General features: G+C 53.3%; 1 protein-coding gene across 1 annotated transcript in view; it reads left to right on the top strand.

Moving 5' to 3' along the window:
• The window catches only part of MAD1L1 (mitotic arrest deficient 1 like 1), a 215,911-nt gene extending 200,969 nt beyond the window's left edge, over nucleotides 1–14,942 (top strand). Inside the window, exons 17-18 of the mRNA XM_049788592.1 lie at nucleotides 258–448; nucleotides 13,442–14,942. Of these exons, the coding sequence (XP_049644549.1) occupies nucleotides 258–448; nucleotides 13,442–13,600 (350 nt within the window). The 3' untranslated portion in view covers nucleotides 13,601–14,942. The remainder of the gene's footprint in view (nucleotides 1–257; nucleotides 449–13,441) is intronic.
• Nucleotides 14,943–15,817: the final 875 nt, after the last annotated feature.

Genomic DNA, 15,817 nt, shown 5'->3' on the forward strand with positions numbered 1-15,817 from the left:
GGCCACACAGCAGCCTGGAGGTTGGCAGTGCAGGGACTCATTTCACATGTAATTCCTGCTGGTCTTCTGGAGTACCCTGGCATGAGTCCCCCATGAGCTCGTCCAGCCAAGCGCCTCTCCCCTCTTCTTCCAGCTCTGTTAGTGTGGCCTGCAGTCAGCTCAGACATCTCATAGATGAGACACAGTCTGTCACTCCCCAGGTCCAGGTCTACCATGTTCACACCCGCTCACCCTCTCTCCTCTCCCTCTCCCCTCAGAGCTGAAGAAGCAGGTGGAAAGTGCCGAGCTAAAGAACCAGCGGCTGAAAGAGGTGTTCCAGAGCAAGATCCAGGAGTTCCGTAAGGCCTGCTACACGCTCACGGGCTACCAGGTGGACGTGACCACCGAGAGCCAGTACCGACTAAGCTCCATGTACGCCGAGCACCAGGCCGACTGCCTCATCTTCAAGGTGAGCCAATGGGGCTGGACTCAGGGTCTTCAGGGGTCCTGGCCATGCTCAGCATCCCTCCTGAGGTCCCCTCCAAGGATCTTTTCAGACCCTCAACCTCTCCCAGGGAACCCACTGAGTGTCTGTCTATTCACCCCCCCCCAAAGTCATATCCCCCAGAAGTGCCTTACCAGGTTGGCATCAGTTGCTTGTGTGTTTGTGCCACAGGGATCTCTGGGCCTGCAGTGTGGTGACTCCCCATGTCTGTGCCATGACACATTGGCCATGACAGCCCCACTGCACCCGTATTTCCCCTACGGCTCCGCCAACACCCAACTCAGTGCAGTCTGAGCTCTCCAGAACTTTCCAGAACCAAAGCTCTGGAAATGGAAGTAGGGAGACCAAAGTGATGGGCTGGATAAGAAAGGATTCAGGAACCTCCCACAGCCAGACCGACCCTGGGGCTCTTGCACCCGGGGCTTTACTGTAGGAGCCTTTTTCCTGTGGCCTGAAGCCTGCGCTTCCTCGTGTTGGACTCGTGTATTGGGTGTGCCTGAGCCTGTCAGGGGCACCTTCTTGTCCTTCGTGTTTGTCCCATTCCTTCTCATCCTATCAACACTGGTTATATCTGTCTTGAGGCTCAACCTGGATTTGCTCAGGAATCAAACCTGGGCCAGCCATATGCCAGGGAAGTACTTCCCTGTGGTACTGTCACTCTGGCCCCACTATGGACATTTGTAATCATCTGGACAGCATCTGGATTGGGATTCTGCTGGACGTATCCAGTGATGGATGGGGAGGAAGTGGCATCCATGGCAGCCAGCTTCTCTGCCTGGATGTGGGCTCTGTCTTCACTGTGTCTCTCATTTTGCTCCACTGTGTTTCACATGTTTGTTTGTTTGTTTAGGAACCCCTACTCTGGCTGGTCTCATGGCTACTCCTAGGTCAGTGCTCAGGTGTTGTGGGGTTTTTTTTGTTTGTTTGTTTGTTTTTGTTTTTATTTTTGGATCACACCCAGCAGTGTTTAGGGCTTCTGGCTCTGTGCTCATAAATCACTCCTGGCAGGCTCTGGGGACCATATGGGATGCCGGGATTCAAACCACCATCCATCTGCATGCAAGGCAAATGCCCTACCGCTGTACTATCTCTCCAGCCCCCAACAGGTGTTATTTTTTTTTTTGTTTTTTGTTTTTGGGCCACACCCTGTGACGCTCAGGGGTTACTCCTGGCTATGCGCTCAGAAGTTGCTCCTGGCTTCTTGGGGGACCATATGGGACGCCGGGGGATCGAACCTCGGTCCGTCCTAGGCTAGCGCAGGCAAGGCAGGCACCTTACCTCCAGCGCCACCGCCCGGCCCCGACAGGTGTTATTTTTAACTGTGTTGAAAACCTTGACATGTTGGAATCAAACCCAGCTATCCCATGCTTAAAGCCTTCACTCAACTCTTTCATCTTTCTCTTCCTACATTTCAGACTTTTCTGTAGATGGTCTGGCTTCTATTTTGTTACTTATTCCTATTTCATATTTTATGCTGTTGTAAGTTGCATTTACAGTTGTTTTTGGTTTTATCATTTTCGGACCACACCCAGCAGCACTCAGGTTACTCCTGGCACTGCACTCAAAAATCACTCCTGGTGGGGCCAGAGAGATAGCATGGAGGTAGGGTGATTGCCTTTTATGCAGAAGGACAGTGGTTCGAACCCCGGCATCCCATATGGTCCCCCAAGCCTGCCAGGAGCGATTTCTGAGCGTGGAGCCAGGAGTGATCCCTGAGCACTGTCGGGTGTGACCCAAAAACCAAAAAAAAAAAAAAAAAAGAAATATATCACTCCTGGCAGGGCCAGAGAGATAGCACAGCAGTAGGGCATTTGCCTTGCCTTGCATTGCATTGCATTGCATTGCAAGCAGCTGATCCAGGAAGGATGGTGGTTCGAATCCCAGCATCCCATATGGTCCCCGTGTTTGCCAGGAGTGATTTCTGAGCACAGAGCCAGGTGTAAACCCCTGAGCTCCACTGGGTGAGACCCAAAAACAAAAACAAAAAAATATCACTCCTGGCAGGCTCAGGGGACCATATAGGATGCCAGGGATCGAACCTGAGTTCATTCATGCGAGGCAAACACCCTACCACTGTGCTATCACTTTAACCTGAGTATTTATAGTTTTGCTAACCAATATAATATACAGAAATATACAGAAATATTTTGGTTGGTATTTTTTGTTTGGGGACCACTCCCAGCAGTGCTCAGGGGTTACTCCTGGCTCTACATTTAGTAATTACTTCTGACAGTGCTTGAGGGACCCTATGAGATTCTGAAGATCGAACCCAAATTGGCTGCCTACAAAGCTAACCTCCTCCCCACTGTGCTATTTCTCTGGCCCCAGACAGAAATCATCTTTACATACCAACTTTGAGACATTGGCTTTAGGAACTTTTTGGATGATTCTTCAGAATTTTCTAGGAGGCAGTACTGCACAGCATGGTCTGATATCAGAAATTTTATTATCCATGTCTACAAGGTTATTTGGTTCTTTTTTATACTTTACTGTACCCTTCATTTTAGTTAAAATTTAGTGACATAAAACCACAAATATTTGTTATCTTGAGTGATTTTTGAGGTTTTGGGTTCTTTTTTTTTTTGTTTTGTTTTTTTGGCCACACCCATTTGATGCTCAGGGGTTACTCTTGGCTAAGCGCTCAGAAATTGCCCCTGGCTTGGGGGGACCATATGGGACACCGGGGGATCAAACCTCGGTCCTTCCTTGACTAGTGCTTGCAAGGCAGACACCTTACCTCTAGCGCCACCTCGCCGGCCCCAGGTTTTGGGTTCTTATGTTGGTTGCTTTTTTTGTTTGTTTGTTTGTTTGTTTTGTCTTTATTTTGAGAATACTGTATATACTTTCATTTCAGATGTGTTGATCTAGATACATAGATTTAGCAATGAAATGAAAAGCAAGCCATACTGTTAGTAGCTGGCGTGGGGTGGCAGGGTTGTCTACCTGTGGCACCTATAAATATTCCCTCCCATTCCCTTGCCAATTAACTTGTCCTGGTTAATCACAGTATGAGGCAGCTCATGTACTACCTGTGCTCCCTAATTGCCCTCAGAATGCCGGTGTGAGAACTGGTGGGGTGCACTCAGCACCCCAACTGCCAAGTAGCTTGTGAGGAGACTGGGCAGAAGAGCCACAGAGTCGGGTTATTTATGCAGCTTTTCTATTTTAAAATCATCTGGTTCTAATTTACCAAACTAATGCATTATAGTCACTGCCAAACGCGGTGCTTGATTTATGGGGAACGTTAGCGGGTTTTTCCATCACGCCCATGGGCTCTGTGTTCCCTGTCCCTTCATTGCTAATGGTTAGAGAGATTTGGGGCCTGCAGAAAGAATAGATCTGTGCTGGCTGGGGTTCATGAAAGGGTGCAGAGGGACTGTGCTCTGGTAACCCGGGCACTGAGACGGTGTGGAGACAGACACAGGAGGCCTGTGGGGACAGTGCAGGATGCTCGGTTTGCTGCCAGGAGGCTGCTGTGGGTGGAACAGCCACTGCAGGGAAAGGCTCGGGATCTGCTGAGGAGATTTCATTTCCCTCCATCCTTCCACAGGGGCACAGGGTGGAGTTGTAGCAAAGTGTCTGCCTGGCATGTGAGAGCGGTGTGTGCCTGCCATGTGCAGGGTAGAGCCCCCAAGAAATCTGCATGAATGCCCCATGGCAACAGCTGCCTCCTGAGTAATATCTTCATGAACATTCTAGGAGCAGCTATCTCGGAACTGGGCCACACAAACTCCTGCCCGTGTGTGTCCTCCACATGGCCCAGCTCAGACAGAGGATGTGCTGTTGGCGTCATGTGCCAATCAGAGGAGGGACAGGGCAGGGCGGCTCCAGGTGTGCTCACAGATCAGAGCACTGGTCTTATACATGCTGCTTTGGGTTAATCTCCAGCTCCAAATAGTAACTCTCTCCCCTTCCCACACTGCCTCAGCTATTCCATAGTCTTAGAACTTGGTGGTGGTTCTACAGGGCAGAAGTTTTCCCTGGCAGTGTTCAAGAACCATATACTGGGCCCGGAGAGATAGCACAGTGGCGTTTGCCTTGCAAGCAGCCGATCCAGGACCAAAGGTGATTGGTTCGAATCCCGGTGTCCCATATGGTCCCCCGAGCCTGCCATGAGCAATTTCTGAGCATAGAGCCAGAAGGAACCCCTGAGTGCTGCCGGGTGTGACCCAAAAATCACAAAAAAGAAAAACAATAAAAGCATGACCAGATGTTTCCGGGGAAAGGTCACCCTGCTAAATCTAATGTAGGTGATATCTTTATCCCAGATTTTATTGCCTATGAAAAATCACCGTTAAGGGCCTGGAGAGATAGCACAGCGGCGTTTGCCTTGCAAGCAGCCGATCCAGGACCAAAGGTGGTTGGTTCGAATCCCATTGTCCCATATGGTCCCCCGCGCCTGCCAGGAGCTATTTCTGAGCAGACAGCCAGGAGTAACCCCTGAGCACCACCGGGTGTGACCCAAAAACCAAAAAAAAAAAAAAACCATATACTGTGCTGGACTTCAAACCCAGGTTGATCATAAGCTCCTGTACTATATCTTCAGGCACTGGAACCACAGCATGAGAGTGAGTGCTATTCCCTGACCTAGCCCTCCAAGGTATTAGGGACCAGCACAGATGTGAGCACCAGGAGGAGGGATACTAGAGCAGACCCCACATTCTTCTTTGAGTTCTGTCTCTATCACCATGTTCATTGTCGCTTCATTACATGCATGTTTTGTTCATGGTCTCCATCGTCACATTCATTGTCTCTATCACATTTCAATAACTCCACATTATATTCATTGTCTCCATCACCATGTTCATTGTTTCCATCATCATTTTCATTGTCTCCATCATGTCCATTGACTCCATCACCATGTTCACTGTCTCCATCACTGTGTTCATTGTCTCTTATCACTGTGTTCATTATCTCCATGTTACGTTGTTTCCACATAGTTTTTTTGCCCACACCCCAGTTAGGCTGCGCTCTCACATGCCAGGCAGCCACTTTGCTACATCTCCACCCTGTGCCCCTGTGAGACTTGCCCACCCACCTCAGTGAGCTCTCATTTAGCCTCTGCCAGGGCCCTCAGGCAGATCTGGTGGATTTGGGCAATTGTCACTTCTCTAGATAGCACCTCTATGCCATGTTCCTGTGGCAGAGGGGGAGAGTCCACTAGGCAAGGTTGCTTCGAGCTTGGGGCTGAAGAGCCTGGAGGTGGCTGGGGTCAGAGCTGTCAGGGAGCTAAAGTAGAACACTAGGTCAAGGGGTTCCTTTAGCCTGAATTGAGTCGAGTTTTACAGGGCTCAGGGCCACCCAGCCTAGCTCGGATACTCAGGTGAATCTCTCCAAGCCTTTATCCTGGCCCTCCCTGCTGCAGGGGCCCTTGGCTACTCAAGCTTCCCTTAGAGAGGGAGAGACCTGCCTGCTCAGGTCTCTGCTGGGGCTGAGTCCATGCTCACTACCACGCAGTCCCCTGTTCCCTTATGAGAAACCTCCCATTCTTCTCTGGGGAGTCCTGCAGCCAAAAGTGCCAGCGCCTGTCCCTGCCATGCCCAGCTGCCCAGTGTGCCCAGCCGCCAGTCCTGATTAACTGAGCAAACTCTGTTAGTACCTCGTGTCTGTGGAGGCCTCCAGGGAGCCCAGTAGTCTCTGCTTTGCTCCCTGTGGCTGTGCCAGGTCCGTGGAGGCCGGAGCTTGGCCCAGTCCTGTGTTCTTCTGGAGCCCCATGGGTGGTGGCAGGGCCTGACCTGTGGATGAGACACTTCGAGCGTGTTCCATCTGCCCACCGAATGCTATTATGGGTTCAGGGGGTGTCCCAGCTGGCAGATTGGGTCTGTTTCTGCCATTCCCCCTTTACCCCTTACTTAGGGTAGGCATGTAATTTCAGTGGTGACCTGGGGCTCCTCGGGCTTCATGAGTGTCATTTTATCCAGGCACGTTGCTCTGGTTAATGGGAATAATCCCTGGTCTAGTTCATATTCCTGGGCAGTTACAGAGGCTCAAAGAGCAGAGGACAAGGACAGGAGCCCAGCAGAGGGACTGGGCCTGCTGCAAGAAGGGAGGAGCTGGCCTGCTGCCACCCACCACAAGCACCCCAAAGTGCAGCTTCACAGGGTCAGCAGATCCAGGCAGTTCCACCACTGGAGCTGCTGAGGCTGCAGTGGGCACAGTTGGGGTAGAGTGGGCAGGGAGTGTAAAATCCCCACAGTTTGTGAGATCACCCCATGCACCGTAATTCTTTTTTTTGTTTGTTTGTTTGTTTTGGGCCACACCCGGCGGTGCTCAGGGGTTACTCCTGGCTGTCTGCTCAGAAATAGCTCCTGGCAGGCACGGGGGACCATATGGGACACCGGGATTCGAACCAACCACTTTTGGTCCTGGATCGGCTGCTTGCAAGGCAAACGCCACTGTGCTATCTCTCCAGGCCCCATGCACCGTATTTCTATCCTCAGGCAGACAGATATGAAGAAGGAGGGTAGCGGCGAAATATTAATAAACCAAGCCAGTCAGGAGAGTCATGGAGTCAGTGGCTTCTCCTTCATGGTCTCCCCAAGCATGCCAAGCTGAACTCCTTTTCTTTATTCTCAGTACAATTTCAATTGAATGGGGGGGGGGGGGTGTGGAGTAAGATCCAAATGGGCTTTTATATATCAAAGGGTGAAAAGGAAAGAGGAAGTTGGGAAAACACCTTTGTTTTGCGTTATTTGCTGGGTGTCCTCTTACAGGGAGGGTAGACACTATTGGGGTACAGTGAACAGGGAGTGGGCCCTGCATTACCCCAGCTCTGACAACTAGACTCTCTGATGCCTCAGACCCTAGATCTGTGCCCTCTGACCATCCTCCAGTCAGTCTCTGCCACGGGTCCTCTGGCAACAGCTCAGTCAGCCCTTCTCAAATGTCACCCTGGGGAAGAAGGATCTATTCTTATTTGGGTTTAGGTTTGGGTTCCACAGCCGGAAGTGCTCAGAGGTTCCTCCTGGCTTTGTACTTAGATATCACTCTTGACAGTGCTCCAGGGATTGAACCTGAATTGGCAGTGTGCAAGGGAGGTGAGGGCCTTGCCCACTGTGCTTCTCCAAGGGGACCATTCTTGACTCTCTGTGGAGATATTTGCCCTCTCCTGCCCCCCAGTTGTGTGGCTCCCGTGGTGCTAAGATCTGGTTTCCCCATAGTGTAATCAGACACTGGTGCTCATGTGTGCCCTCGAACACGAGCCTATAGTTCTCCTTGGAGCCAGATCCTGGACCCTGCTTTTGGGGAAGTGGGGAGGTAAGGGGTGGGGCAGGGCTTTTGGGCCTTTACCTGACTATGCTTCGGAGTTACTCTGGATTCAGTACCCAGAGACCGTAAGTGGCATCAGGGATGGGACCAGTGTCTTGGCCCTGCACTCTGTCCACACAGAGACACCTCTGGTTTTATCACAGTACCGCTCAGCCTGTTTGTCTCACTGGTACACAGGCTGTTGTGGAGCGATGACTTGATCTATCCGCAGCTGTATGCTGACACCTGCAATTTTGTGTTTGGGTGAGTCTGAGGGTTAGATGGTGAGTGAGATGTTTTTTGGAGGGTGGGAAGCAATGGGTTAGCAGGTGAGTATTTGGAAGGCTGGTGGGTAAGCCCTGGGTAGGCCACCATGTCCTGTGGCTGAGCAGTAGTTGAACAGGAAGTTCTCACACCCTTCACTGACGGTGCTGAGGGCTTGAAGAGGAACCAGCAAAGGGATCTGGAAGGGCAATGCCCCCCAGGTTAGGCAAGCAATGTGGGCGGAGAACTCGGGACGTGTGAGGCTCCACAGGGGTAGAGGGACGCCAATTGGGGTCTGTCTCCTCAATGGTCAGTGACATGCCCACTCCATCTTCACTGATTAGGAAGGTTGTGGGGGCCTCACATTGCCCGCAGTTCTCTCCACCCACCAACACTGCCCCTTGATCTCAGCCATCTTAGGGTGCCTGGGGCAAGGCCCCTCTGGAGAGCCTCCAGTGGGAAGTCGGGGGCACCCTGGGATCAGCCGTGCTCTGAGGTCCCTGCTGCCAATGCTGGGGACTCCAGTAATGATTTCCTCGGCTCTCAGCCCGACCCCGTGGTGAGGAAAATCAAGTTGAAATTAAGTCAAATTTCAAATGTTAAACCAACCAATTAAAAAAAAAAAGCAATCACATAGAAACGTGCATTTTTCCCAGCCCTGTTGTTTACCGTATCATAATTAATGTATGCAGAGGAAGGGAGCAGGCCCCACTAGGCAGGCAGGTGCAGAGACGGGGGCCTCAGATCACAGACCCTATCCCCCTCCTGCCTAGGGCCCCAGGGAGGCCCACACTGTTCTCAGCTCCGGAAAATCAGCCCAGAGCCTCTCCAGGCCTCAGCAGGTCGCCGTGCAGTGCTGACTGTTAGCAGAAAGCTGCAGTCTTGGGGTCAGAGCAGTGGCACAGTGGTAGGGCATTTGCCTTACACCCAGCTGACCCAGGACAGACCGCGGTTCAATCCCCTGGCATCCATATGGTCTCCCAAGTCAGGAGCGATTTCTGAGCACATAGCCAGGAGTAACTCCTGAGCATCACTAGGTGCGGCCCCAAAACAAAACAAAAAAGAAAGCTGCAGTCTGAGCCCTCACTGAGCCCCCAACTCCATATCCTGGGAGTCTCAACCCCAGCTCTGACCCCCCTGATGAGGCTAGGGGAGGCCTGTAGCCTCCACTGCTCACCTCGAGCTCAGTTTGGGCAGATGTGAGCCTGTGTGCACATGTGAGCAGGTGGGTAAGTGGACTGTGAAGAACATAACCCTGTCCCAGGAACCTGTCCCCACTCCCAGCATCCCTGGTCATGGCTGTTCTGGGGAGGAAGATAAGTGTGCCCAAGTCCTGAGCCCGCCACCCCGCCATAATTCAGTAAGTGGGGACCAGCATTTATTAAATCTCCCCCTTCCTTCCAAACACTCCTTAGAAATAAACACCTGGGGCTATTAGACTTTGTTCCACAGTTTAATTAACTTTGAAGTCACATAATGTCACCCAGACTGAGCTCACATGTCCCTCTGTGCCCTGAGAATGGACTCACGTGGGTTCCCCGCAGCCCACTGTGGCCCTGGTGATTGGTGATGACCTGTGTGGTAGATGCAGATCCTGGGGGACTTCTGGGGTGACCCATGTGGTGGACGTAGGCCGAAGGATGGGCCCTGTGACTCGACCCAAGCTGCCATACCCATGACTGTGGTGCCTAAGGCCAAACCTGGTCTCCCTATGAGGCCCTGTGGCCCTCATCTCACCTGAGCTCATGCTTCCTGACTCTCACCTTCCCTGTGCTGATCTTGTACATCCCTCACCTGACTTTGCTCTTCAACAGAGGTCCGTCAGGGGCTTAGCATTCAGCAATATAGCTGTAGTCCAGGCAAGTTTGCTGCAGTGCTCTGGGTAGGGGTGAGGCTGTGCCCAGGGCCTGGCAGCGGCTTCTGCCACAGCCAACATGGACAAAGACCGGGATATCTCCAGATGATGGGGGCCCAGGGACCTTACACAGGGTGTCCTGGGGTACTGGGACTGAGACCCGGCCCTTCCCTGAGACAGTGTAGTTTTCCGAGCTGTGCCTGCCACTGGGTCACAGTGGGTGAACATCCTGGCACGGACAGCCAAAAAAGGGCAACTTGGGGTCCTCCCCTGGGGTCTGAGATACCCTGATCCCATCTGGCTTCCTCCAGACACATGTATCTAGACCACAGAACACACTCAATAGCAGCATTCTCTCTTTTAAAGAAGTACATGCTTTGTGTGGTAGACACAGGCGCAGTGGGTCTCAGCATGTCTGAAATGGAACCACAAGGACCAGCCACAGCCAGCATTGTTTAAGGACAGTCAGGAGCCAGGGGATTGGGCGGTCTACTTGCCAATCAAGGCCGGCCTACTCAGCCTGGCAGTCCAAATGGCATGTCAGCAGCTGCTTCTGCCAGGTTGCCAGGGTCCCCCAGATGGAGGCCACATCCTCAGATCCATACTCAGGAGTCCCACCCGTCCCATCCCACCCCAGGTAGCTGTGTCCAAGCCCAGGAAGCCGAGCTGCAAGTGGGTACAGGTGGCAAGGCCTGGCGCTCCCTGCCACTTCGTCCCTGGCCTGGCATCATGGTGTTGAGATAGAGGCTTTAAAGCCTTTGTGAGTCATTAGTGTCAGGAACATGAGATCTACAGAGCCATAAGCTTGTGGCATGCTGGCACTCCCGGATCCTAATTAAGAAGAAAAGACTTAAAAAAAAAAAAAAAAGGAGAGACTGAGACTTCCTTCCCCAGCAGGAGGAGCTTGATCCTGGGCAGATGATGGGCAGTTGGAAAGGGTGGAGGATGGCCTTGAATACAGCTTAGATCCCCCAGACTCCCTACATAGTCTGGCTGAGGGTGGCAGTGGGACCATGCATGGTGGGCAGTGGGCGGTAGAAATGAATCTGGGCAAAGGCCAGAGTCAGTCTTCCCCACTGTGAGCAAATCAGTCCCCCCTGGGGCTGTGGGAAGGTGTGCTGAAGCCCTAAAGGGTTTCCATGGTGGCTATGTTGAACCCCAGTGTGGGGCAGGGGTCCCCTCACCAGCAGCAAGTCTCAGCCTCTCCGTGCATCGGGGTCTGGATGCTCGTGCCACTGTGTTGGCATTGCCGCTGTGTCCAAAGCCCATATCTGAGACTTGATGGCTCAGGCTTTGCTCCAGTGCTATATGGGTATCCCCTCCCACCACTTTCACATAGACCTGGGGGGCCCCTCCTACCTCCACACCATGCTCAGCTTCAAGGCAACAGTCAGGAAATGTGCAGCTGTTGATTTTCTGTATCTTGGCCCCAAATCTGTCATTTCCCCCATCAGAAGGCAGTTATTGAGCTCAGTGAGTGTAAATCTTACCCAGCCGCACTGGAGGTACCCACCTGTCCCGCACCCTATGGAGCTCTGGGCAGTGACTCTGGGCAGGCGGGTGGTGACTGCTGCCTCTTGGCCCCTTTCTCCTGCCTACTCCAGTCATTCTTTCTCACTTCCGTCCCTCTGTGGGCACTTCTCCCACATCTGCCCTGCATCCCCTTCCCCAACTCACAACAAGACCTTTCCTGCTCTGCTTCTTCCCACATTCAGCCCCATCTGCCGAGTTCAGCTTCCTGCCTTTCCCTTTGGGTTTTCCTTCAGCCTTCAAGGAAATGCATATATCTCAGCACCCTGATTCTGACATTCTCGAGGGTCAGTGTCACCATGGTCAGCGCTACTTTCCAGACACCGTGAGGTCTTTCAGCATCAGCGGAGTTTGTGTGTCCGGGAAGTCTTGTGTAAATTTGGACACTGAAGCACTTTCGCCCTGTGGTGCATGTCACTGAAGACGAGGTTTCAGACCATATTGCCACATTTTCAGATTTTTTTTTTTTGTCTTTCCTGCTGATGAGAGGGTTTTGGGCAGCCACACTGGGCTCTGGTGTGTCTGTCAGCTTGTACATCCTACCTGCATGAGTCCCTGTGAGAGTTAATCCTGCCATCCCCATCCATGTCCATGGCCCAGCCCAGAGTCTTCTAGTCTCAGACCAGCCAGGACCATCCCCTCAGCTGTCTGCCTCCTACCTGTGTTTGTCTTCAGTTCTCACCAACCAGCTGCTGTGGACTACATCTTTTCAGGGTGTAAAAAATGTTTCAGGGAGTACTGTAGAGATAGCACAGCGGTGGACCATTTGCCTTGCATACAGCTAACCCAGGACGGACCCGGTTCAATTCTTGGTATTCCATTATCGTCCTCTGAGCTTTACAGGAGTGATTTCTGAGCACAGAGCCAGGGGTGACCCCTAAGAATCGCTGGGTGTGGCCCAAAAACCAATCAATTAATAAATAAACTGCTATAAAAAAATAGATGCTCCAGGGGGAGTGAACCACACACCCTCTGAGAGGAGGGAGGTTGATTATTTTTGTTTGGTTTTTGGTTTTGGGGCCACACTCAGCACACTCAGCAGTGCTCAGGGATTACTCCTGGCTCTGCACTCAGAAATTGCTCCCAGCAGGGTTCGGGGACCATAGGGGATGCCAAGGATTGAACTCAGGTCAGCTGTGTATAAGGCAAACACCTTACCCACTGTGCTATCGTTCCACCCCCTCCCACACCCTCTAGACTCCTTCCTGCCACTGCTTCAGCAGAGCCTTGTTCTGGCACTTTCTGATGATGCAACTTAAAGTCTGAGTTTCCCAGGGGCAACATTTGGATCTGCCTCCAATGTGAGCTGACATGAGGCGGCCCTGAGCCCTGACCTCAAACCCCAATCCTGATCCTGCCCCCAACCCTGTGTTTACACATCTTTTTGGTCTTCCCATGCAGGTCTGGCTCTGAGGAGTGTCTCAGGTGCTGGTGTGTGGTCTGACTCTGTGGGGAGGGGGAGCACTGATCTCCACAGAGGGCTCAAGGGATGTGGGGCAGCCAGATTTGATGAAGACATATAAAATGGTCAGGGCAGCCCAGGCAGGTGCCCCTAAGCCTGTACCACCGCCCCTGCCCCGTCGCTGTTGGTGACGCTGCCCTGACATTTAGGAGAACCAGAAATGAAAGGATTTTCTGCGTAAAAGGTCAGCGTGGTCTCTCCTGTTTTTGTTTAGAAATGGTTCGTGCTCAACTCTGACAAGGCTAAACATATTAGCTGCCAACAGGCCAGCTGACAGGGCCGGACCACAAACAAGTGATCAACGCTGGGCTCTGCTTGTGGTGTGCCCCCCCCCCCTCTGAACCTCCTCACCCCTTCCTCCTTCGAGCTGGGCACAAGTCCACTTTCGGAGAGCACAAAATGGCCATGTCAGTCTTCATCCTCCACAGAGTTTTCCAAACTGTCAAGCAGGAGTCCCAACCTGTACCCAGCCCCCTGCGTCCCACACAGGCCCAGTAGCCGAAGCCCCAATACACCCCTGCACAGCCCTGCTCCTGCCCCAGCTTCAACTCAGCTGACCCCTGCCCCAGCACTGACCCCTTCTCTGTCCTGCCCACAGGCGGCGGGTCCTGCAGGGGCCAAGATGCAGCTGCTGGAGACTGAGTTTTCCCGCACCGTGCCTGAGCTCATCGAACTGCACCTGCTGCGCCAGGACAGCATCCCGGCCTTCCTCAGCGCCCTCACACTTGAGCTCTTCAGCCGCCAGACCCTGGCCTAGTGCAGGCTAAGCCCCAAGACACAGAGCTCCCACCTTTCCTTCGAGGCCCCTTGTCTTGGAATAAAGGTCTGGGCAGGTTGTGTAGCTCTGTGTCCTGTGCCAGCCAGCAGCGCTAAGGCTGGACATGCAGGCCACAGACAGGGACAGGGGCAGAACAGGGGTGGGCAAAGGAGCAAGCAGGTAGATGGTCATGGCCAAGGGTTACCCCATCCCCACCTTTCCTTCACCCTGTTACCCGAGACACCTACTGCATGTGCTGTGAAGATCCCTGGCGCCTCGTTCACAGGCATCTCAACCCAGCCAGGACAGAGAGGTGCCAGCATGGACTCTGACCCATGTAGACCTACAATGTGGCTCTTTGCCCATCAACAGGTGGGGCACTGCCAAGCTGGACACAGGACTGGTAGAGGCACCCTAAGGGCTAGAGAGGCTCTGTGTGTCCAGATCAAGGCCTGGAACTCATGTCAGGCAGATGCAGCCAGGAAGGCCAAGTGCCCAATCTCAAGCCTCCTCTGTGGGCTCCAGTGCCCTACGCTGGCCCTTTGCCTTAGCTGTACCCATGGTTGTGGCCCTCACCGACTTCACTGGCACCTTGAAGCTCTGCTTGCTGAGTATTGGCTGGGCCCAGCAGCAACCCAAGGAGCAGGGAGGATGCCCGAGTTCCCGAATTCCCCATGCCCAACCTGTCTGGGGTTCCTGCACCCTGCTCTCAAGTCACTGCAGTTCCTGCCACCCCCAGTGGCCACTGAGGGCTGCTGGACCTGCTCCCTCATCACCTCTGGGCCCCGAGCCCCTGGCCTGCACCCCACACACTCCAGGCAGGTGAGGAGCAAAGGGCTGTCACCACCCTGGGACAGGGGGTTCTGGCCACCCCACCCTACCACCCATTAGTGGGAGCCTGATGCCAAGTGGCTCTTAAGCTGCTAATGATTCATTTTAAGGGATTAGTGCCGCAGCAGTGAACTCTAATTGCCAGCATGTGGCGGGGTTCCTTCCGGAGGGACAGCCTTCTGCAGGGGCCTGTGCCCCACCATCCCCACCTCCCCACACACACCCCTCTGCCACAGGGCAGGGAGCTGTACCAAGCTGTACTATGGCCCTGCCATCTCCAACCATGGCAGTCTGGAGGCTCCCGGAATCTACCAGAACCAGAGCCCATGTCTGACCCACCATCCAGGCAGTCAGAGGACACATTCTGGACACACCTCTGGACATCCATGACTCAGAGCTCTAGCCATCCCAGAGTGACCCTGTAGGCCCTGGGACCAGACCACTGTGGATCTCCCGCATAGAGCATGCCTGGTTCCTTCCTCTGTCTGGACTCAGCCACCCAAGTGTGTCCCACAGCGGCAGCCCAAGTCTCAGGGCCAGACCCAGGTGCTGGGACCTCAGTGCAGGTCTCAGGGCCAGACCCCCCCAGGGCACACACCCAGGCAGAACCAGCCCAACCCAGCCCACTGGCCACCCTGCAGGGGTTTGAGAACAGAACCCCCTCATCCTGGAGGAGCCTGCAGGCATGAGGAAGGACACATGGAAGTGTGGCTTTCGTGACGACTGCCCACCATTTGGGCTCCTCACTGACCATGAGCACTTTAATGAGAGCATCTACTGGTGGGAACCAGTGGACCCAGCCCACAGTGTTGAAAACTGGACTCAGTTTGTTGGAGCCAAGCTGAGAACATCTTCCAGGGCCATCTTGAGCCTATCCTCTCCACTCATCACTTCAAACCAACAGAAGCCAAACCCCTGAGAAGTGAGCAGGACCTTTCCCAGCGGTTCTTTCTGTGTGCAGGATAACGAGAGCTTCACATTCCTCACAACTGGAGCTTCTCAGTGCCCATGGTCTGCCTCATCCTCCAACACAGGCAGGTCTGTGTCATTCAGAACCTGCAGGCCATGATGTTTCAGACCCAGCATCTGTGCTGCCAGAGGGTGTGTGGCCTGTGAAGAGGTGACAGGGGAGGCTGGTCCCCAGGGCAGCTTGGGCCAGCCTGAAGGAGGATTGATCAGTGAGCACCAGGACAGAGGCACATGGGGATGACCTGACTCTGGACCTTGGCTTCAGCCTCAGGCTGACCCCCTCTGAGCCTGCCCTTTCTCTCCACAGAGCCCCCCAAAGAATACAAAGTGACAGGATTTATTTCAACATATTTTATTTTACCCGGCGCGCAGATTTTTTCATTTTAATAAATTTTTAGCTTTATTCCCTTCAGTAAT

The sequence above is a fragment of the Suncus etruscus genome, chromosome 15 (genome assembly GCF_024139225.1).
Source record: "Suncus etruscus isolate mSunEtr1 chromosome 15, mSunEtr1.pri.cur, whole genome shotgun sequence".
Taxonomy (NCBI): domain Eukaryota; kingdom Metazoa; phylum Chordata; class Mammalia; order Eulipotyphla; family Soricidae; genus Suncus; species Suncus etruscus.